Raw genomic sequence first — 24,879 nt, 5'->3', positions numbered from 1 at the left:
CGACTGGACTTAACTGCCAGCGGTCCTTTACCTTTACCTTTTAATCCCTTCTAAATCTGGATATTTATTAATCTATGGGGGATAATGCAAATCAGTGTTGTTGTTTTATTTTGGATGGTGTCTAAGTGATCAACCTGTCCCCTGGGGTGCCAGGAAGCCTTTTCAACCTAGGCTGGTCCTATCAATCTGCTCCCACAACTGCCTCTTGTGTGTGTGTGTGTGTGTGTGTGTGTGTGTGTGTGTGTGTGTGTGTTTGGAAAGCGTTTAGCCCAGGATCTGCACAAATACACACAGTGGAAAAAGTGTTTTAATCCCTGAGCCTATTTCCAGAGAGAGATTCGGGTACCCCTGAGCTGCTCCCAAATTCTTGGCGCATGCTGCTTCCTTGGAAGGAAGAATTAAGACACATAAACCTTTCCTTTGCATGGTATATTTTTAGATATGGGAAAGTGACTGGCAAGAGGACCCTCGTTACTTCAAGATGCAAAGGGGGGGGGGAACCTTCAGCCACAGTGTGCTCATAGATCCTGCTTTCCCCTCCCGCTGCCTTCTAAAATTAGATGGTCCTGTCTTTTATGGTGTGTGTAAGATCCCAGCCTATTTATAAAGAGCACTCAGAAAGCAAGTTGGATCACTGATCCACTGGACCTGACAGGCTTCCAGCCAGTTTTGCACACTGTGCTTCTGGGGAAAGCTGCAGTTTCTTAGAAGGTTCATAGGGCGAGATCAGAAAAGGTGGGCGAACTTTTCTGAAAGCAGGGGCGACTTCAAGGAGTAGAGCATCTTTTCCCCAATATATACTATAGATGCTACCCCATTCATTACCCCCATTTTCAGTCATGGTATATTAAGGTCCCGTATATGTCATGGACTAATTACTTGCTTCCCTAATAATTGCTTTTGCCACTTCCTTTAGAGGAAGAGCTGTAACTCAGTAGCAGAGCATCTGTGTACAATTGCCGATTTGCATATTTCAAGTGCTGTGTACGCAAGCCGTACACTTGTTGGATGTTACATCGGAATAACCGTTCAACTATTTGTGCACACCAGTTGTACACTCATTGACTGTAATGTGTGAAAACCCCTCCTCAGTAGACATGTGGCAGGGGTAGCCTAACAGACCTCACTGGTGTGACGTCCCACGAGATCTAAGCACCTGCTCAAGATTCTACACCTCCTAATCAAGGGTAAACTCTGAATGGCAGCTTTAAATATTGGAAATAAAAATATATTAAATAAAACATCTGCAATGCACTGGAGGTCCCATGGCAATCAGTCCAACCTGAAAACTCGTGGAAAATAAAGCTTGAAATTTGCTCATCTACAGTAACTAATTTGCAGAACCCAATTTAGTCCTGCCATTAGAAATCCCGTAACTGAGTCATTAGCAAAACAGTGGGCAAGAGACAGTACCCACTTGCATATGTCCAGAGATTCAGAAGCTGAGGACTCCGGGGAGCCCAGAATTTCCACCCACAGATAAGGCTGCCTGTTGTCTCTCCATATTGATTTTACTACTCTGGCCCACCTACTTTCCATTCAGCCTTCACCAGGGCTATTTTTGCTCAATCACAGGAACGAATTGAAACATTCAGTGACTGGTGACGTGGGCAAAAACTGCAGGTAGCCATGCTGAAATGGCACAGAGAGCCAGCCAAACAGATTGCCCTCAGAGGAGGCTGCTTGTCGCATCTCTGCATGAGTCACTGATCTGAGCTTGTTACCTACTTCCAGAAGCACATTCAGAAACACACAGGATAGGCTCTCCTGGTGGTAAGTAATTCTTACTCTTCCACCACTGTCTAAAAGTGAACCTTTGGAGGTGTGAGGGTGGAGTGCTCCTGCATTTGTAATTCAAAGCGTCTTCTATCAACAATTTAGAAAGAGATGCCAATAGTTGTACACAAGCTATTTTGCTATGGGATGCTGATTCTCTCCTTCTGTCACATTCACACACCCACTTCTGTCACTCTAAGGAGATCAAGGCAGCATAAATGATTCTCACCCTCCCAGATTTTATCCACTTGAGGAGTAGGTTAGTCAGAGAGGGAGAGAGAGAGAAGGAGAGAGAGACTGGCCCAAGGTCACCTACTAAGGATTTGAAAATGAATATCCTTAGTCCTACTCTGACAACCCTATGCAACACTGGCTCACTGTCTAAATCTCACCTCTGCCATGAACTCACTAGGCAGACCCAAGGCAGGCCATGATTTCTCTCACACACCCTTGTCAATTTGTGATGCAAATGAATTGTACTACCATACAGGGTTGTATAGGCAATTTGTACATGGGAAGGAACCAACGTATATTAAAAATGCCATGAGTTAGATTCAAAAGAACCATCAGCAGAAGGAAAATTGCCACAGGTTCTCTTTCACAAACACTTGTACAAAGCAAAATAAAAAAACTCCTTCAGTAGCACCTTAAAGACCAACTAAGTTTTTATTTTGGTATGAGCTTTCCCTAAAGGGCACTGCAGGCAACAGGTGAGGAATTCAGTTCAGTACACATTTAAAATCCATTCTATCACATTTACCCTTCTCAAAACTATATGAGAACTGAAATGCACACAACTAAATTTTGCAATTCTCCAACAATGTTCACAAAAATGCATCTATTGGAAGATGTGCATAAAAACAAACATGAGTGAAAATAACTAAGGCAAAATGCATTATATGAGGAGAAATTGCTTGTTAAAAATGTGTCCATTTGTCAAAATGGCATATAAATGTGTTTATTAGGATACATTGGCACTAAAATACTGGATAATTTTCATGAAGATTTCTTTTTTAAAAAAACAACAACCTCCAATTGCTGCAGAAACATGAAGAACTGAATTTAAGATTGGGAAAAGGAGTAACTGAGAAAACCAAAACTGACAGGAGCCTTCCATCCTTAACAGACACACACAAAAGGGAGCTATCAGCCAACTTGGGGGGGGAGGGGTAACCCCAAGATGTGCAGACGTTCAGAACATATTTCGAAAGAAACCTAAATGGGGGACCCCAAAATCAGCCCAGTGGTGACTGAGCACACCTGTCCCCCCAAGGAATGCTAATTGATGGTTGGAAGTGATGAAAGGCAGTAGTATGAAGGAAGCCACGATTGGCTGCCACAGTGAATGAGAGTCATCCCCAATGCATCCACTTGTAAATTCTATTGCCCAAGAGATTCTGTAAGCCATGGGATTTGATTTCCCTTTTGCCACCATCTGCTGGAGGATTAGTTCCACTCAGTGCTATTTTTCTAGAAAAAGAGGTGCCGGAACTCACCACGAACACCTCTCTTGTTCTCTTAAAATGGTGCCCCCTTGAGAGGTGCCAGAACTGACTTCCAGGTGGGGGGGAAATCCCTGCTCCATTCATTTCAATGGGTCTACTCCAAGTAGATCTTAGTTGTGTGCAACTCAAGTTCCACCCACTCGTTTCAGAGGCAATTTGTTGCTTGTTAAGAAACCAAGGTGCAAACCACCCCGCAACGTAACAGGTTCTCCTTTGCTCTCAAGAACCAGATGGCTTCCCTTTTAACCCAAGACTTTGAAGTGCATCTCTCCCTCTTGCCCACTGTTTGGAACTTTTCCCCCTGCATGCGTCAATCAACTGGCTTCTGGGCTAGTCAGGTATAATTTACTTTCCAGCCCCCTCTCCAAGACCCATTTGGTTATTTCTTCCTACCACAGGTTCTACTTTCCCTGCCATCATAGAACATGGCTACCAGTAATCAAATGGTCAAATATGCAATCAGTGTTCAATACATTTATTTATTATTAATTATTATTATTATTGTTGTTGTTATTTGAAAGGGGGGTGGAGAATCCCAATGCATTGATTCAACTTTAGAATTCAAGTTGACAGCCAGGGTTCTAGAATGCACAGGGAGTCAACTTGAGCAGAATAGAATCGAAAGCACATAAGAGGAGCCTGCTGGATCAGTCCCCTCCTGTGACTCTCAGCAACAGGTATTAAGGTGCAACAGTGGAGGCGGAACATAGCCATTGTGGCTAGCAGCAGTTGATAGCCTTATCTTCCACAAATTTGTCTACTCCTCTTTTAAAGCCATCGAAGTTGGCAGCCATCACTTTCCTGCTGCGGACAGTCACCCTCCAAGTCATGGAGGGCAACGACGCCAGCAGGTGGTGGGCATGATCATGATCCCCACTTCCTCTACCACCCCATGTCAATTGCAAGGAGGAAGGACGCCTGAAGAGGGTTCCAGTCCAGGACTGAAGCTCAAACACATGCAAAATAAGCACTGTGACCATTTGCAAGGGAGGTCATCAGCAAACAAGCAAGGCATCCTCCCCTTGTGGGGCTCTAATAAGCCACCTTGTGGAGCTCTTTGGAACTGAGAGATGGAGTGCTGTCAAACAAAAATGTTATCATTGATCAATAAGACTAGCATAGAGATTGGGGGGGGCTTTAAAAGTCAGCTGCAGAGGCCCCGAGAATGATAGCAACTTTCCGAAGGCTTCCGATGAATCCATCATCGATGTGAGATATGAGGCCAGGTGGGAGCCAGAGGAGGGCATCCTTATTTATTTTAAGAGCTGTAGTCCCCCGGGGGGTAATCATCCAGGGGCTGCAAACTGGCAGAGAACAGGGCCAGAGTCAAAAGTGAGCAGGGTTGGACGGCCATGCTTTAGCTAAGATTCCCACATTGCAGCGGTTGGACTAGATGACCCTGGGTGTCCCTTCCAACTCTACATTTCTATGATTTCATGAAATGCAGATGAGGCCACCACCCCCTCGCTCATACACTTTCTGCCATTCTCTCACCCACTCACTGCCACCCTTCTCTCCCTCATAAACATATGTGCATACTCAGTGAGACCCCATTGCACACCTGCACACTCACGGCCATCCCTCTTTCTCACCCACACACTCACTTCTACCACCTCTCCCTCTCTCCCTCTCCCTGTCTCTCTGCCTCTCACACACAGCCCCCCATTTTCTCCCCCTTGCCACCCACTGGAGATCAGGCCAAAGGATGCGCTAAACTGGGTTGAGGGAGGGAGAGCGAGCCGCAGGTTGCCCATCTGTCTCCTGAGGAACGATAACGCAATTTGCTTTCAAGGCCGAGCTTTTGAGCATCTGCCGCCGGCCTTGAGAAACAGTCTCTCTGAACGTCCCCTTCCCCCTTTTAGTTTTGGCTGTTCGACGAGACAAACAGCACCTCAGAGACCAAAACGCTGGCCCTTTTATCGGCCATGACGCAAGAGAGTGGGTTCAGATGGCTGCTGTTTTGCAGAGAGGGTAGGTAGGTGGCACTCCCCCCCCCAAAGACAGAGTCCCCATGGGGAAGAAATACACACAGGGAGGAAAGGTGGTGGGATGAGGCAGCCAGCAGGGTCCTCACCCCAGAGCTACAGCTGAAGCAGAGAAGTAAAGGATGGCCAGATGGCCCAACTCCTCTATGCCAGCTTCCTCCCCACGCACACTGCTAAGGTACCAGCATCCCACCCACAGCATCACATAGCAAGCAGAGAATGTGAGAACTGCCCTACACAGCACCAAATGTTACAACGACAGCAATACCATGGGGGGGGGGGCTGGGGCTGGGTTTGCTGAATGGAGACCGGGCTCCCTAGTCGATTCATTAAAACAAACATCTCGTGCATTTTAGAAGGCGCAGGCATCACCTTGAGCTTGTTTGGAGGTTCTAGCAGGGGAGCGCAGCTATCGTATACCTTTGACCAAAGAATGGTACACTCCTTCTATCTGGGATGGTCGTCCTCTTCCACCGAGCGTGCAGCTTCGGGAGGGATGCACATGGAGCGGCGAGGGAGGAAGGGGACACCCGCCTAGCCAGCCAGATCAGCCAAATCAACCCTGGCGATCAATGGGGTGACAGATGTCGCAGCCAGATCGCCCTCACACCCGGCAGGCATCACTAAGTTAGGCAACTAGCTGCTCGATCCAGCCTCCGTGTGAGCTATCTCTGCGCCCCTCTGGATAGGCATAAACTTGAAGCACACCCCTGGATTATAGCAGAATGCTATAGGCAGCTGAACTAAAAAGCAAAGGGCTCTTTCAGACTTGCACCTCTGGTGTTATTTCCCCCTTGTCAAGATCCTCACTCCTGCTGCCATTAGCCTCCCTTTGGGCTTTTCTTTGGAAGGGAGATGCTGAGTTGCATAGTGTGCTGGTCCAAGGGTAAACCGAGAGGTGAGGTCCAGGGCCAGTCCAAAGTCTAGGGAATCCATGAGAGGTCAGTCCAATGAAGCTGAGGCAGGGTGCAGGGCAGGAGACTAGGTGAGGTCAGGAGCAGGAACACAGGCAGGAATCCAGGGCAAGGCAGGAGCAGGAACACAGGCAGGTCAGGTTCTGGAGCACAGGCAGGATCTGGTAATCAGCAATGTTTCTCCCACAACCTGGGGCAGGGTATGACCGCCTTTTATCTCTGCCGGGGTAATGGCTGGTCCCGATCCCCCAATGACTCACTCCTCCTGCGAGTACTCAGGTCCCTCCATCTCTCAGACCTGAGTCTCTGCAGCTCGGGAGACGCTGGTGGGTTACTAGACCCAGGAGCCGCCTTAGCCTCTCCTCACTCAGCCGATAGTGGGTCAGCTGTTGGTGATGACCTAGCTGATGGCAACGAGGTATTCCCTGCATCTGGAGCCAGGACAGGCTCAGGCCCCTGACTTGGCCCAGCTGGTGCTTGCTGCAGGGCCCTGACTTGGCCCAGCTGGTGCTTGCTGCACTCTGTGCAGACTGAGGCTCCTCAGAATCAGGCCCCAGACTTGATTTAGCAGATGCCCGAGGCATAGGATCTGGTGCCAACTGAGACTCCTCTGGTTCTGAGCCCGAGTCCCAGGCCATCACACATAGCCAGAAAAGGCTACAAGACCTCATGCTGGGGGTGGAAGAGGGGGGTGGAAGAGGAGGGACCTTTGTCTGCAGGTCAGGGAGACAGTGGCCTCCCTTTAAAGCACTGTGATACTACTTTGAACCGGCATGGCTTCCCCCAAATAATCCTGGGAAGTGAAGTTTGTTAAGGGTGCTGAGAATTGCTAGGAGACCCCCTTCCCAGAGCTACAGCTCCTGCCAACCTAGCAGTTCGAAAGCATGTCAAAGTGCAAGTAGATAAATAGGTACCACTACAGCGGGAAGGTAAACGGTGTTTCCGTGTGCTGCTCTGGTTCGCCAGAAGCGGCTTTTTCATGCTGGCCACATGATCTGGGAGCTGTGCACTGGCTCCCTCGGCCAATAATGCGAGAGGAGGGCCGCAACCCCAGAGTCGGTCACAACTGGACTTAATGGTCAGGGGTCCCTTTACCTTAGTATAACAATCAAACCCTCTGGGAGGGGAATAGGGGTCTCGTAACAACACTCTTAGCATATTAGGCCTCCCAGAATTCTCTGACAGAAGTCATTTGTGTTTAAAGTGGTACCATAGTGCTTTAAATGCATGGCGAGAATGTGGTCAGTGTCACTTCAACCCAAGTTCAAATTCATGGTCAACCAGAGACCCACAGTTGGTGGTTGACTAGGGCCCCCATCATCTCATGGCCACGGGTGAGGGAGAGCAGCAGGCAGAACCTCAGGCCTGGAGACTGAATGCTGCTATCTCATACCTGCCAACATTTCTCCGATGAAAATAGGGAAGTCCTATTCCATAATAATAATAATAATAATAATAATAATAATAATAGTTTTACTATTTAGACCCTGCCCATCTGACTGGGTTGCCCCAGCCACTCGGGGCAGCTTCTAACATATATAAAAACATAATAGAACATTAAACATTAAAAACGTCCCTATACAGGGCTGTCTTCAGATGTCTTCTAAAGCTTGTATCTTATCTTCATTTCTCCAATGAAAATAGGGATGTCCTAAGGAAAAGCAGGACATTCCGGGATCAAATCAGAAATTGGGGCGCCATTTCTATATCCAGGACTGTCCCTGGAAAATAACTCATGGAGGCAGAAAAGGGTTACCCAGCCCTCATCTTGAGCAACGTCTTAGCTTGAGAGTAGCTACCCAAATGCCCTCCAAGCAGACATTTGCCCAACTTCCGCCTGATCAAGGCAGCTTGCACCACTGTTCTCAGCAGGACAGGTTCACATGTACAAGTTATTCATGGACCTATTGCATTAACTGGGGATTTAATTCAAATTAGGAGCAGAAACCATAGAGAGTCTCTACCAGCCAGAGTGGACAATACTTAAGTAAACAGACGAATGGTATAAGGCAGCTCTTTATGTTCCTAGGTTTGCATTTGTGCATATGACCTTGTCATTCCATGGTAGGATAGGTAGATCATTCATAGCAACTGGCATAAGTCAACTCTAATCCTTATTCATAAGGTCCACTCTCAGAATTCTCTAAACTATTTGTGGGTATCGAAATCTGGATGGAGCATTTTTTTTTTTTGGTGTGAAATATTCTGCAGAGGAGGGATTCAAATTCCCTACAAGTTCAGAAAACGCTAAAGAAAAAGAAATGGAACTTTGTTGGGGAAATCTGCCAGAAAAATTAATTTCTGAGATGTTTTGGATCAGCTGTATTTTTCCTGCACAGACTGTACACACATGCCAGCTATGTCAAGCAAAGAAACCAAACGTGTATACATACTACACAGCCAATCAGAACATGTACTACCTCGGTAGACATCATTTAATATCTCTTGTAAAGTGCTTAGATGTTTTACTACAAACAAGCAGCATGTAAATTTTCTTAATAAAATAAGATGAAACCATGTCACTCTGCCTGGTTGCTAAGCAATGCCTCCACCGGTCCCCCTCTTGGCTAGTTGACTTAGCCAAGTACAGTAACAACCGTTTAAACACTTCAGTTGCAAATGGAATGATCTCTGCTGCGACACTTCCAAGTACTAGCTGTTGCAGTGGTGGTGTTGGGATTCGAATGCAGAATTCATATTGTATTTCTCACATCGATTCCTCTTGTTGGGATTTGTAAACCACTTAGTGATTTCTGATGAAATATAAAGTGGCGTATAAATTAACCAAATAAATACCAGGAGGGCCACAGGCTTCCCACCCCTGTCTTATAATTACTGCCCCAGACTTTGTTTCAAACACATAGCAACTCATGGGAAAAGGGGACAAAGGGTCTTGAAGAAGAAAGTGGGCAACATGTGGGTTATTGGGGTTTTTTGGCCTAATATCATGTGGGTGGCACAGAAAGACAGAGGGGAATGATGGGGTGCCCACCTACATTTGGCTTGAGTGCCACTTAGTTCTGACATTTCAGCTCCAAACATATTACCCCAAAGGGAATGCAGACAGAAAAAAAGATCCCCCATCCTTATATTATGCTAAATGAATTCACTTTGCCTCTGCCTAACCCCAAAGACCAGACCAAAGAATCATAGATGTATAGCTCTATAGGCTGTGAAGTTACTTAACTCCTTGGCTTGGGGGGGTCATAGAATTGTAGAATTGTAGAGTTGGGAGGGACCTTGAGGATCATCTAGTCCAACCCCTACAATGCAGGAATATGCAGCTGTCCCATATGAGGTTTGAACCTGCCGTCTGATATTTTGGATCTTTTTTTAACCTGTCCTGGACGCTGACCACCATCTTTACTGAACCATACCATCTGTTTGTGACTCCTCTGCACCCAAGATATGTTAAGGAAAGAGGTTCAGTCTAGCCTTCCTCCTGATAATGTTGTTTTTCCACAAGCATGAAAGTGCATTTGCATTCTGAGACGTGCACACACAGAAAGAGACAGGCAGAGAAAGAGCTTGAAATTATACAGCCCAGAAAAAGCTTTACTGCTTGCCACAAAAATTGATAAACTGGCCCTTAAGCCTCCAAGATGCTTGGGGCGATGGCAAACAGAAAGCTTTTGTTTGGCTTTCCTAACATTTTGATGTCAACACCACTCGTCTTCAGCAAGGAGGGGGCATTGTGCGGTTCTGGTACAAATGGGAACTGCAGCCCTCCCCAGCCCAAACAGTGACATCAATCATCCGCTTCCACCATTAAAAAAAACCAGAAACCCAGTGGTAAAATTGGCAAGCCTTCCCGCACCCCAAACCAAGCTCAGCACCCAGAGCTGGCAAAACTGACCAGCTCTGTCATTCCCCACACCCCAGAGTTGCTGCAAAGGTGGGAGGAAAGTTTTCTCCATTTCACAGGTGTTTTTTAAAATATATTACATTATATATCACTGCCTGCTCCAACATTTATGTGCCTACATGGTGAAGCCGACAAGGCTTTCCCCCTCACCTCTGCAGCAATTCCCCCGAAGTCTGCGGAGACTGATGAAGCTTGTCAGGTTCGCCAGCCTTACTCTGACCAGCTGCTGAAATAGGGGGGGGACCTGGTTAATTCCCCCCCTGCTTTTTATAACCATGGGCGTAGCCAGGATTTATGTCGTTTGGGGGGGAGGGCAGGACCGAGCTACCTGTGAGGCGATTGGTCAGTTCGCCTGTCGCTCAATCAGGCTGCCATTGTGTCACCAGAATGTGCCACAACATCATCTAAGTGACCTTTCAAATATTCTGAATATTCCTACTTTTAGTTAAGTTTTTATTATTATTTACTTGGTTTAGGGGAGGCTGCTGATCCCCTGTCCCTCCCACCCACCCCCGGCTATGTTTCTAACCACAACCAATAGCAATGGCAACGGCAGCAAGGAAGAGGAGAGGAGCACTGGGTCTAGAGAGGCAGAATTACATCCCATTACGAACAACTTCCACGAATGCATACACCATACTTTTCCATCATAAAAATGCAGAAGGCAGCTTACAATAGGCTCATAAAAATAAATTACATTCACACACACACAAACCCCATCCCTAAGACGAAAATAAAATAGCAGTAAATAATGAAAATCGCTAATCAGCAACCCAAAAAGGGGGGTATAAAAGCCATTGTTGCTCATTATAAGCTACAGAAAAATTGGACCATATTAGCCAGACGCCTACATTATAGCAATGATCGCATCAGGTCAACTACCGTCAGAACCTAAGAAGAGATCCTATCTAGTCCAGCATCCTGTTCTAGTCCAGCATCCTGTTCTCACAGTGGCCAACCGGATGTGTTAAGGAGAAGCCCACAAACAGGGCCTGATCACAACAGCTCTGCCCCCCCACAGTTCCCAACAAATGGTATTCAGAGGCATGCCATCTCTGAAAATGGAGGGGGGACATTCAAGAGTCGAGGGGCCACCACTGAAGAGAGCCTACTCAGTTGAGTTCTGATGGAAAGGAAATCCACAGGGCCTCACTTGCCAGTCTTACTGAGCAACCAATTTGTATGGGACAAAATGGGCTTCCAAGCATTCACCATTCCATAGCCACAAGTGAGACAATAGTACTATAGGTAATTCACACCCAAAAGCGCTGCAGTGCAATGGTAGTGAGGATCTGAAAATATCACCAAAAAATTGCCTGGTTGTCAAAAAGGAGACATGACCGTTATGCATGAAAATATTTCATTTAGAAGACTAGCATATCAAGGAGAATGAAAGATCAGAGCTCTCTTCGCAGTATGCAAGTTCTGCAGATAGTTTTTAACTAAAGGTTGCCGCTGCTATCAATGTCCACACAAACTGCAGTGTGACAACAGTCTTACATTTTTATGTATATGGGAAGATATGTGAAAGCATTGAAACAAGAAAACTCATCAATATGTAATCTGAAATGCTACAGCTGAGCATCACATGATTGAAAGCTGGTGTGGAACCAGGAAGTGCCTTATCCAGAGTCAGACCATTGGTCCATCTAGCTCCTATTGTGACTGGTCTCCAGGGTTTCAGATAGGAGCATAGCTGCCAATCTCCCGTGTTTTTTTTTTGCGGGAAACCCCCGGATTTTAATCCATTTCCCGCTGGTCTCCCAAATTGAAAAAAATCCCGGAAATCCCCCGGATTTCCTACCTGCCAGGGAGGCTCCATTTTGGGTGCTGGCACCACCCGATTTCCGGTGCCCAGACATGGGTAGCGCGGCACCGGAAATCACTTCTATGCGTAGAAGCGACTTCCTGTGCCGCTCCGCCCATGCCTGGGCACCAAAAATCGGGTAGAGCGGCACCAGAAGTTGCTTCTATGCAACTTCTGGACATGCGTAGAAGCGACTTCCGGTGCCGCTCTGCCCGATTCTCTGTGCCCAGGCATGGGCAGAGCGGCACCGGAAGTCGCTTCTACACATGTCCAGAAGTTGCATAGAAGCGACTTCCGGTGCCGCGCCGCTGATGATCCCTCATTTTTCAGCAGACGACTTGGCAGGTATGGATAGGAATCTTACCCAGTCCTACCCAGAAATGGCACAGATTAGGCCTAGGACTGGATTGGGGTGGTTTCTCTAAAAGAATCTTGGAAATGGTAGTATGGTGAGGATGCAGAAGATCAGCTGCAATGGGCAAACTGACTTTCAAGGAAGCTTGTCCACCACTACTGATCGACTTTCTTAAGCAACTCCTGGGAAGCTGTCAGAGAACCCTAGGCTTCTTTAGGACGCAGCTTGAAAACCATTGCCCCAAGTGATTCAATAAAGCAAATGAGCCAGGCTAAGCCCACACTTTCTCTCAAGTTTAATGAATGGGAACTGCAAACATAGCCAATAGTCCACAGGCCTTGGATTCTGCCAACATGCATCCTGTTGAAAGACAATGTGGTCCTTGTGAGAAGGTGAAGATCAGCATTGTTTGTTGGTTATACAAGGTTTGTCCAAAGGAGTGGGGGGGAAGGAGAGAGAAAGCATCAGGTCTCCGGAGATAATGTTCAAGTAGCTGGTGCTCAGTGATGTCCTGCCCTCTGGAACAGCTGTTCACCCAAGGATATGCCCAGCTCTACATGACAACAGATAATGGCTCTGCTCATGTGACTCCCAAGGGATAAGGAGAGCTTAATGGCTCACGGTTGAGACCTAATCTATTTGCAGCATTTTCGGGAAAGAGGACTCAGGTCTCCAGCTATTCAACAGAAAGCCAAGAGGACCACACTCCTCCACAGGAGGGCTCTGCTTGCTTTTCCTAGGAAGCCCAGCTAGCTCATTAAAGCAGTGTTGCCCCAACATCTGATAAGAGAAACATTTTCCCCTATTAAAATTGGACGTTCCCTGCACCCTTAACCCCATAAATGGTTCTTTTTTTAAAAAAAGGGGGGTAAGTATTGCCCATTGGTAGAAGAGAACCCCTCTCTCCTTGTGGCTCTGCACAAGTCAGTGCTCGTTAGGAGGAAGGAAGCCTTGAACACCTACTCATGCAGAGGTACACCGGGTAAGTCATCCCTGTTGTCGTGCATTGGTGCAGGGGGTGAACTGAATGCTCTGGACACACCCTGATAAAGAGGGCCTGCATCTACTCACAACAACCTTGTGATGTAGGTTAGACAGGGAGAAAATGCAGTCCACTCAAGGTCACTCATTGAGCTTCATGGCCAAGGGAGGGGTTTAAACCTCTCTCACACACACACCCAAGTTAATTATAATGGAGGGAAGAGAAGGGAATACTAAGCTCATGAATGCACTGTGGGTGAACACTTTGGGCTCAGAAAAGGCCTTCTCATTTCACACTAGCCAGTGTATCATGGATATTAGTGGTGCCTCGACACACACATCTGGGAATCAACTTTTTAAGCTCTCTGCACACAGCAGGGGTGAGGAAAAATTATTCAGACTGGGGGCCACATTCTCCTCCCAGGAGCCACATAAGAGTGACAGACAAGGCCAGAGGCAAGAGCGGGCAGAGCAATTAATAAAAAGTTTGCCTTGGTACAGTAGGCTACTTTCAGCACACATTCAAACTTCTGCTTCTCTATCCTCCACAAAAGCAATCAACATAGGAACAAAGGAAGCTACAAGAGACTGAGTCAGACCATTGGTCCATCCAGCTGTACCCTGACTGCCTTCTTCTCTCCAGGGTTTCAGAGAATTGTGTCTCTCAGCCCTGCCTGGAGATGCCAGGGATTGACCCTGGGTCTAATAATAATAATAATAATAATAATAGGCAGCTCCCAACAGAATACTAATTTGAAAAAAATAAAAGTGATAAAAGATCAACACGGCTGCCTTCATATGTCTTCTAAAAGTCAGATAGTTGTTTATTTAAGGGGTAAGCAACCTATGGCCTGTGGGCCGGATGCGGCCCAATCGCTTTCTCAATCCAGCCAGCGGACGGTCCAGGAATCAGTGTATTTTTACATGAGTAGAATGTGTGCTTTTATTTAAAATGCATCTCTGGGTTATTTGTGGGGCATAGGAATTCATTCATTCCCCCCCCAAAAAAAAAGTCCGGCCCACCACATGGTCTGAGGGATGGTGGTCCATGGTTGAAAAAGGTTGCTGACCCCTGGTTTATTTCCTTGACATCTGATGGGAGGGCATTCCACAGGGCGGGCACCACTACCGAGAAGGCCCTCTGCCTGGTTCCCTGTAACCTCACTTCTCGCAGGGAGTTAACCGCCAGAAGGCCCTCGGAGCTGGACCTCAGTGTCCAGGCTGAACGATGGGGGTGGAGACACTCCTTCAGGTATACTGGGCTGAGGCCATTCAGGGCATTAAAGGTCAGCACCAACGCTTTGAATTGTGCTCAGAAACGTACGTTCTCCATACAAAGCAGATGCTCTACCACTGAGCTACAGTTCCTCCATCAAGAGGGGGACAGCGCGCTTGCGAATCTACACTGTCTTCTGTTCTGCCCTGTGTGTGCTGGCAAAAAATAAATAAATAAAAGCCTAGTGATTCGTCAGACCTCCTCCACCTTAGACAGACAGGAGCCATCATCTCTGAGAAAACTTCTGAGTTCTCACCAAGTAACACTCTCCCAGCCCACACCTCTCTTTCTCAGACTCTCCCACTCCCTCCGGTTGCCCCTGACCTTGGTTCTCTTTTGCAGCACACAAGAGCATACAGCACTTGCTTCGCCCCCGACAAAAACGACAGCTTCGCTATCGAGGAGAGGAGAGCAGAAGGAGAAGAGGAGAGGAGGAGAAGCGGGCGGGGGGGGGGGAGAGAAAAGGAAAAACCCATCCAAAGCAGAACGTTAATTAACTGAGGCTTTTGTTCAATTCCTCAACAAGCATTTAAACGAGCAGACTGAGTTACACCGAGGGTGATCATATAATGCCGAGGCAACGGATGGTGCAGAGCAGCCAAATTTGGAAGGTGGCAGCAGGCTGGGGTTCTTTGCTTCGAGGGGGAAGTGCCTGGGCTTTTGCCAGTACCACCCCACCTTGCAGCACCTCAGGCTGGTATCGCCATTCCAGCAGACACATCTGCAAGCAGCCATCAGAGCCACAACACAAACACAGATGTTGTCACAGGGGTGTGATGGGGCAGTGGTTATGGTACAGCAGGGCTGGGGGGGTCTGCAGACAGTGGAGTCTGGTCCGTTTGGGCAAACGGGGAGATGCCCCACCAATCTCAGGCTGTTCTCTTTTTTTTAAAAGGCATTTTATTAAATTTTCCAATTAAACACATCTCGCAAATAACAAAACGAAACAAACAACAACAAACACAACATAAACACAATTTTTTTCTTTTAAACATCTTCTCAATTATTACAATTCTCTTTGCTCTGCCGAGCTTTGACTTCCCTCCCTCCCCCCAGCCGGTTTTTTTGTCCATTCCTGTCTTACAGTTTCTTTATTCCTTCTATCTAAAGTCAATTCGTAGGATTTATTTCAATCCTTCGAGTGTCTTTAAACTTCTACAGTTCTTTTCCATATAGTCCACAAATTTACTCCACTCCTTTTGGAACTTTGACTCTCCCTGGTTTTGGATCCTGCTAGTCAGTCTTGCTAATTCCGCATAGTCCATCATTTTTGTCTGCCACTCTTCAATCGTCGGTAACTCCTGAGTCTTCCATTTTGGGGCTAATAAAGTTCTAGCTGCGGTTGTCGCATACATAAATAGTACTTGGTCCTTTAATCTCAGGCTGTTCTCAACCAGTTCCTACTTGCCCACCTCCTTACTTAAAACCATTCCAGGAGATAGCAATCTATCATCTTCCTTCTCCTTAATCTCAGTGTTGCCCTTGTAGAACCCAGCAGGGAGAAGGATCGGGATAAAATTAGAAATGGTTGGTTCCACCCAGGGCTTTTTTCAGCTGGAACTCACCAGAATTCGGTTCCGGCACCTCACCAACTGCAAAGGGCACCAGCCACCACTGTCTGAAGCCCTCTAGATGCTGTTGGTTCCAATTCCCATCAGCCCCTTCAAGAATGGCCAATGGTCATGGATGATGGGCGAGCCCAACAACTTCTGGAGGGTCACAGGCTCTTCAGCCTTGGTTTTACCATAACCACTGCCCAGTTGTATTGCCACCATTCTGCAGGCAGAAAGACAAGCGAAAGCAATGAAAACCCATTGCAACAAGCCAGCACGGCCTTCAGATGCATCAGATTTTGGCCAAGGTTCAGTCAACACAGTGAAATAAAGGCCTGGTTATGTTTTGGCCAGATTCAAATCTATATGCTTCCCATATGCAGGAAGAAGCATGAGAACAGAGATGAAGGTCTCAGGAGAACAGCTTTTTTGAAAAGAACCTCTCATAACCAGCCCGTTGATGACAGAAGAGAGACCAGTCAAGGTCATCAGTTGACCCTTTTACCATATACCAGGCAGAACAAGATGGAAACAGAAGGGCCACAGCAAAATACTATGGTAGAGCACACACTCTACATACAAAATGTTTCAGGTTCAGTCTTCAGCATAGGACTGGGGAAGACTCCTGGTCTGAAACCCTGGAGAGTCACTGCCAGTTAGTCTAGAGAATGTCAAGCTCATGATCTCACTTGATACAAGAAAGCTTCCTATGCTCCTAACTGGGTGACTGATTAACTGACCAGAAAGGTTCTTGCCCACCTCATCCTACTCACATGCCAATGTTTTTCAACAACCTGTTACTCCGTCTCCATTAACTTGCCAAATAGTTCAAGGGAGGAGCTAAAGGAGCTTCCATGAGAAGTTGTTTAATCAAAAACTGAATGGCAAACCACAAAATTCAGGAAGTACCTCTAAGAAGGAACTGGAGCTTTGGCGCAACTGGGGTAGGGGTTAAGGTATTGGGTTAGAACTTGGGCAATCAGGGCTCAAAACCCATTCAGCCATGAAGCTCACTAGATTATACCGGGCCAGCTGCTATCTCTCAGTCTACCCTTCCTCTCAGATATCTTTAGGATAAAATAAGAAAGAAGAGAAGCATCTGTGCCACCTTGAGCTCTGTGGATATGAAATGGATGGATGGATGGATATAGAATGATTAAGGTGCTTCCACTTGCAATAATCAAGCTAGTCCATCTGAACTGAAGGCAATCAACTTGAGGGATCATTCAGTGTTGATTGTGGTTGTTTACTGCATGTTTACATGTATATCCACCTTCGTTCCAGGGAGGGTGTCCCTTTTATGACTTCATGAACTCCCTGTGAAGTAGTTTATGTTGAGAGAAGATGACTGGTCCAATGTCACTCAATGAGCTTTACAACTGAGTCCATCTAGTCTTCATTTGGCACTGGGTTGGAATAACAGATGAGCAGGAAGCCAAGAAGGTATGGGTGTCCAATGTTACCTCTACCACAAACTCTTTAGGTGACCTCAGGCAAGCAGCTTTATATAGGCTACACCACCACTACCTGCTTCCCACAATCCCATAGGGTGTTAATGCTGAACTTCCTGCACAGGGGTTGTTGCAAAGTTTACAAGCTAATATATGCTTTGCAATTTGAACAAAGTGCCATATAAATGCTGTTATGAGGTCAGGCAGGCTAATTCAGCACTATTGATGACTCACAAACCCTTTGCATGGAAGCACCTTAATCCATCACTCAGCATCAGGACACATGCTTGAAATGTAGAAGGCATCTCCAGTTTTAAACTTCTGTCTCAGTTCTTGGAGAGATGCTTCTGGTCAGAGTAGATCCAAGGAAACCAAAGCAGTACTCTCCAGATGGTGCTGGACTATCATCCCTGATCTATGATGGCTGGGGCTGATGGGACATAGTCCAAGAGCATCTAGAAGGTGTCACATTGGTTACTCCTGGGATATGTAGATAGATAGAGCAGTAACCAGACTCTGCAAGGCAGCTTCTTACATATTTTTTTGTGGTGTGTGTGTATTACAGGCACACATGCCATAACAATGATAACATAACTATTTGACCATAATAAAGAACATCTGATGTTTGAAACCCAATTATCAGGATGGAGGCCTCCAGGGGATGGCCCAAGGCCAGAGAGCATAGAGCCGGTTTCAAAATATGAGTTCTTGTGGTGAAGAGGCTCCCTCTCGCTTTTCTCTTTTGGCTATCATCTCCTCCCCAGTTGTTTGGAAGCCAAGCAGATTTCTGCTGAGACCCCTCCCCCCCCCAAAAAAAAGCACCAACCAAACTCAACCTAATCAAGATTAGTGAAAGAACAAACACACAGCTCCACACCACCATATCAGAAAACATTAGCTATGGCTAATATGGTATTGAGGACACAGAGTCAGGTTGCAGCCAACTTGCAGACCTTGGCTTGTAGATAGGCCTGTGGATTTATGAGCACCAGCTCTTTCTCTGCTGAGGAACAATAAGAAGTTGACTTGCACCAAGTCAAACCACTGGTCAATCTGTCTCAGCACTGTCTACCACTGGTCTTCAGCTGGTGGGTCAGGACCCACTACTGGCCTGATCCAAGGTGGGTCACAACAGGAGTGCTACCACCATGCAAATATATGGTAAAAGGTTACAAAATGGAGCCCCAAATGGAGGGAAGAATGTTCTTGAGCTCAGGTCCTACTTGAAGGTTTCCCAAAGGCATCTGAGTGGCCAGTGTAAAAGCAGGATGCTGGACTAGATGGTCCATTGAGCCGATCCAGCAGGGTTCTCCCTGCGTTCTTATGGTTGAAGACTACTGGCCTATACTGACTGGCAGCGGCCTCCCAGGGTTTGAGAGAGAGGGAGCAGTCTCTCTCAGCCCTACCTGAAGAAGCCAGTGATAGAGCCTGGGTGTTCTCATATGCATAGCATGCCCCACCACTAAGCTGCGCTCCTTCCCCTACCAGCTAGCCATCTCTGCAATTGTCCATATCTTTCCTCCGAAATAAGTCAAGTACCTTTCTCTTACTCAACCTCTCAACCATGGGCCCTGTTTGCAGCTTTCTGAAGCAATCTTGCCTTAGACAGGATAACCCCAAAGTGGTGCCAGTTTTCCCATTCCAAGCTCTTGTAAGAACCAACCAAAGACGTTTTGCTGCGGGAGGAAAAAAAAAAATGAGGGTGCCCCCTCCTGTTCTGGGGACAGAACCCGATTCAGTGAGGGCTGATTCTATTAGGGTGAACAGTGCACTTAGTGAGCCCCTGCCTTCTTGCTTACCACCATTCCAGAAAGTGTCCCTGGCGGTCAGCTCCTCCTCCTTAAGTCTCAATGTTGCACCTGCAGGCCTCATCGGAGGAGAGGATGGAGACAACACTAGGTTTAGTGGGCTCTGCTCCACCCACTGTTGGCCTCCTGCCTTCTCTGACCCACCAGTCCCGATGGGCACCAGCCCCCAATGGAGCTGCTTGGACTGGAAGCTGGCTCTTATTTCAACACTGGTGGTGGGATTGCATCCTCCTCCACACCAGAGGCAATAGGCCAAAATATGTGGGCCAAAACAGACCCTGTGGCAACAAGAGGGGGGGTGGCAGGGGGAGGGGCTTGTGTGCTGGTACTCCCCAAGCCTCAGCATCTGCCACAAGAGTCAGTTGCTTCAGTCTGCCTAAATTTAGGCAGCGCTGGCTTCCTTCCTTCAAAGAAGGAAAAGGAAGGCTCGAGATTATTTCGAAGAGCGGCTATCATTTTGATTTCCCGTTTCCCACTTGAAAGCAAGCACCTGCAGCCAACAAAAGTCTCCAACTATCGTAATTCTCCAAAGCAAGTGACCCCCACCAAGCAACACAGTTAATGAAATTAAAAAGCCCCTAATTGGGCTTAAACAGAGAGACTGTTATCTCACAATAAGCCAGTTAGGCCATCTTTAATGAAGAAAGCAGGTTACTCCATTTCACAGAGGGAAGTCCAGAGCAGGCGGTTCTCACAGATCTCCCCATCCCTTCGCCCTGTCATCTGGGCTATGCACCGTCTTACTGGGCAAATCAGGGGGCTTAAGCATAGAACGGAAGAAAGGAAAAGGTTGATCCCTTGATCTTCTCTCTGAACCCATTCATCTGCCATAACCTGGTGGGGTGTTTCTTTTGTTAAAACAGTCCTCCACCCACCCACACCGTAACCTCCTTTAATAAGCAGAGGAGGGAGGGAGAGAGGGAAAAATTGATAGTCTTTCCATAATTGCACATACCATAATAGACAATGCAAGGGTCAATCTAATTCTGCATCCTGTTTTCCTGAGTGTCCAGTCAGATGCCCCTTGAGCAGCCCACAGGCAAGGCTTGAAGGAATCAGCTCTCTTTTGTCGTTTGTCACCAGCATCTGGCACTTGGTGGTAGACTGCCCCTGAACATGAAGTTCGGCTATTGTGGTTGACAGCCACCAATGGTGTTGCCATCCTTACGTATTTCCTAAACACATTTAAAGGGTTGCTCCCACACCTTTCCAAGAAAATAATTCATCTTCCCCCCTTTGTCTTCTTAGCCCCAAACCATAATTTCGCAAAATATTACAACCAGGCTGTAAAACAACAACGGTGCCTTTTTCCGAGCGATTTGGAAAGGCTGAAGTTGGATCAAGGATAGATTCAATCCTCTGGTGAATCTGACAACTTCAGATCATTTCCTGACATTAAAAAAGATTCTCTCTCTCTCTCTCTTTCCTTCTCAAAACACACACATACAACCTCTGCTCATTCTGGAGTTTGAAAGGGTCCTCCATCTACTTTGCTAACAGCTTGATCAGCATTTTCAAAGCAGTCCAGTTATTTTCTGGATACAAAAGATTCACATAATCATATCTCCCCCAGCAGTCCAGATTATGATATAGACACGCTGGCTTAAATACACATGGAGCAAAATGCTAGAAATGGCTCTTTCGAGACATAGTTTCGTTTAAAGATTTGTGGGCGGCGGCGGCGGCGGGGGGGGGGGTCCCGCTGGTTCAAAGCACCTTCAAAGCATGCTTTCAAAAGCTAAACGGCCAAATCACACCAAACTGAGAATACATTACTTTCTTTTACTTTTTCCCTAGCATTTCCTTGAAGACTCCTTATACAGCAGAAAAATGGGGCACATCTGGGAACGGATGGTGGTGCCATACCTAGAGTAGGCTTCTCTGCTTTCATTGGGAGAATATTCAGCAAAGGGAGAATAGAAAATGGGCAATAAGGGGGCAGCTGCAAAGGAACATACTGGGGGCTTCAAAAACAGCCACTTGCCCAGCCGCCTCTGGTGAGTTACTGTCACCTCCGCGTGACCACAGACAGGGAAGCTTTTGCAAACTGAAAGAGAATTCCTTCTTTCCTTTTTCTCGAGCCACCCAAGTCCCTGAAGTCTCATAACTTTTGTAGATGTATTTGCCAGGCTGGGACACACAGTCCTTCCTCTGTACAGAGCCATCCCTGGAAAAGCATGCAGGGCCACTTCTGACAGCTTTAAAGACGGCCATGCCAGTTGTATGGAGCAGAAAAGATAAATAAATAAACGATGACATTGCCACGGCTCTCCAAATGAATGTTTGGACCATTTCCCCAAAGCTGCACTTACAGGGCTGAACAGCACATCCTTTGGGTAAGGTGGGGGGGGGAGAGGAGCATCCTTAAGGCACCCGTCTCCATCTTATGTCCTACCCCTTCTATGATGTGTTGGGTACAACTGGGCTTTTAATTAACCAATAATCAACCCTTCCCCCCATTGCTCAGTCCTGGCCTTTGTGCATTTGCTCGCCAAAGGAAAAATCATAAAGAAATCTACTTTCCTCACCCCCACACCCCAATTTGACTCCCACGGGCAAATTACTGAGGCCGCACAATAACCCTATTTCAATTAGCATTGGGCTAATGAAAGGGCTCAGAGTTTTAGCGTCACCCAGCCCTCCCCCAAAAGGAAAAGATATATCTGCATTGTTGGAAACCAACACCATGCAGAGATCTCAGCAGATATGGCATATATATATATATATATATATATATATATATATATATATACACACACACACACACACACACACACACACACACAGAATTAAAATCCAGATGGATGGAGCTTGTAAGAAGAGTGGTATGGATGGTCCCTCTTCCGCTTACTCTCCCTCCCTTACTTACTCACTTTTGCCTCTCTCAGGTCGATGGGCTTTTGCCTGAGATTTAACCACCAGGATCTCCTAACAAGAATAAAGGAACTAGGATTTTTTTAAACAAACAAACAAACAAACAAACAACCACTTTATTTTTTGGAAATATTTTTTTAAAAGAGACACTCCACTAAGTGTGTGTGTGTGTGTGTGTGTGTGTGTGTGTGTGTGTGTTTCCCTGGTTCCACAACCCCCAGCCCAGTGACTGTGAGATCAAAACATCCACTGCAAGAGGAAAAAAGCTACAGGAAAGCTGCTCTGGCATTAGAGTCCTTGTTTGCAACAAACAACAACAACAAAATATATGTCACAATGTGATCTCGAATAAGCTACTTAAGGGACAGCCCTCCCTGTCTTGTTTCCAAAATCTATGTGTGCATTGAAGAGAGAAAAGCTGCAGGGTGGGTGAAGCTTCTTTTAGAGAGAGAGAGAGAGATGGAGAGAGATGGAGAGAGATGGAGAGAGATGGAGAGAGAAGGCACAAACGAGGACACAGAAAGGAGAACTGGAGTGGAGAAAAAGGGAGAAAACCCCCATCCTATTATCATGGCAAGTCTCCCAAAGAGAGAGAGAGTGTGTGTTCCTCTTCAGACACAGTTAAAGCAAGCCGGAGACTGGAGGTTTCATCCTACAAGATGTTCCAGACGCATCTATGCACAGACACACACATAGCCAAAGGTTCCCTCTTCCAGAGGGTGCTAACAAACCCTTATTGACTTCATAGCCATGGCAAGTCTGATCCAAACTGTTGCTTTTTTCAGCAGGAGGAGGAGGGATGTGGAGGAGGGGGGATTTGGAGGGGCCTCCCACCCACCCACCCTCACACAGACACACACATTTTTTTTGAAAGAGAACCAAAGGGAGATCTGCATTCAGTGAAATGCACATGCCCCAATCTTTATACACAGAGAAGGAGAGCAATGGGAAGGGGCATCTGATCTATTCGGTACACAAGGCACCCCCATTCTTCACCCACCCACCCTCCCTCCTTTGCAAATATCACATGCATCTTTGGAGAGGGAGAGTACTGGGAAGGGATTTTGGGGTGGTGGTGAAGAAACAGGACTTACATTGAAGTGATATTCCTAGAGATGTCCGTGATGTTGATGCTGGTATTCCCGTTGTTCGTGCCGGAATCTTGCCCTTCCAAAAGGGGGAAGAGGTTCCCATCGTCCGGCTTTTTGCAATTGATCTCGGTCTTATTGCAAAGGCAGTTGGCAGGGCAACCCAAGACGGAAACCAAGAAGTCTCCCCAAATGCTCCAGAGCCAGAAAACCTTCCAAAAACTACATTTGGTCGGACAAAACAAGACATCCATCTTCGGTTCGCTGTGGCTTTATTTCAGAAGAATTATTGATATATACAAAATAAAAATAAAAAATTAAGCCTGATGAGGATCCAAAAAAAGAGAGATAGAGAGTGTGTGAGAGAGAGGAGGGTGTGGAGAGAGAGAGAAAAATAAGAGGGGGGAGGTTGTGGAAAGGGAGGGGGAAAGAGGGGAGGACACAGAGGAGAGGGGGAGAGAGAGAGGTTTTAAGGGAGAAGGGGGGCGAGGACAGGGGAGGAAGCAAAAAAAAAAAAAGACAAAACAAACCACCCTCAAGCGATCGGAGGCATGTAGAGAAAAAATCCTTCCTTCGATGGACTCATGATGGGCAAGTCGGCGAGGCTGGCTTATTCCCCCTACTGTAGCGGTGAGCGCTGCATCGCGGCTGGCTGGCTGGCTGGTGTGTGCGCGGTGCGGGTGGCGTTTCTCGGTGCCTTGTTGATCCACCGTAGCTCACTCGCTCGCTCGCTGCTCTCCCAGAGACTTGTGAAGATTGCAACAGAAGAGGGGGAAGGCAGCAGCAGCGGCAGCGAGGAGAGGAGGAGGAGGAGGGAGAGGAGGAAAGGAAGAGAGGGGGGGGGAATATGATGGTGCTTAAAGTCACCAAGTCCCACCTACCGGGCAGAATTAAAATTGAAACACCTGCAAGAAAAAACGCCACGCAGAGGGAGAGGAGGAGATGGAGGGGCACGAGAAGAGAGGGGCTCCCTGCCTCCTCCTCCTCCTCCTCCTTCGCCGCCGCCGCCTCCTGTCGTGTGTGTGTGTGTGTGTGTGTGTGTGTGTGTGTGTGTGTGTGTGTCCTCCAACCCGGCCAGCTAGCCCTTCCCACGCCCAGCAGTGCTGCAGAAAGATGTAATATGCGCGCAAGCGATATAGCGCGAGAGATTAATTTTCTCTCTCTTTTTTTTTTCTCCGCCGTGCAATGCCGAGGTGCAAGAGGGAACCCCCTAAGCCTGCGCGGTTTGTTGGTTGTTTAAAGGAGGATTTCCTCGCCCGCTTCGCAATATCGCCTCCTACTACCTCTTGGGGTGGGGTGGGGGTGGATTGGCGAGTCGGGGGAACCAGCGATCCTAGTCTAAGGCACGTCGATCCTCGGGAACTCTGCCCGCGGTGAGATCGAGGGAAGGGGCAACGATCCTGCGGGCGCCTTTTCCTGAGAAGGAGGCTCTGCTGAACTCCGGAGATTGAAGGGGGGGGTGTCTTTTGCTTCCGAGGAAACACGCGCAGGAGAAGGGCTTGAGAACCACGTGGGCGCGCAGCCTGCGCTCGTGACTGCGCGGCTGTCTTGTGCCACTTGCGGGTGGACTGGGCTGGCGTACACCCGAGGAAACGTTCCTGGAGAGATCTGCACATGAGAAAAGTTCCGGGTGGGATTGCA

The 24,879-nt window shown here is 47.3% G+C and overlaps 1 protein-coding gene across 3 annotated transcripts in view; it reads right to left on the bottom strand.

Annotated features, from left to right (window-relative positions):
- Positions 1–23,965, bottom strand: part of NTRK3 (neurotrophic receptor tyrosine kinase 3) — a 416,191-nt gene extending 392,226 nt beyond the window's left edge. For all 3 annotated transcript variants that reach the window (XM_060282684.1, XM_035131834.2, XM_035131835.2), the window contains exon 1: positions 23,245–23,965. In XM_060282684.1, the coding sequence (XP_060138667.1) occupies positions 23,245–23,492 (248 nt within the window). In that variant the 5' untranslated portion in view covers positions 23,493–23,965. The remainder of the gene's footprint in view (positions 1–23,244) is intronic.
- Between the last annotated feature and the right edge of the window lie 914 nt (positions 23,966–24,879).

Source organism: Zootoca vivipara, chromosome 14 (genome assembly GCF_963506605.1).
Source record: "Zootoca vivipara chromosome 14, rZooViv1.1, whole genome shotgun sequence".
In the NCBI taxonomy this organism is placed as follows: domain Eukaryota; kingdom Metazoa; phylum Chordata; class Lepidosauria; order Squamata; family Lacertidae; genus Zootoca; species Zootoca vivipara.
Note: the sequence above shows the minus strand (reverse complement) of the source record. Positions and strands in the feature narration are given on the sequence as shown.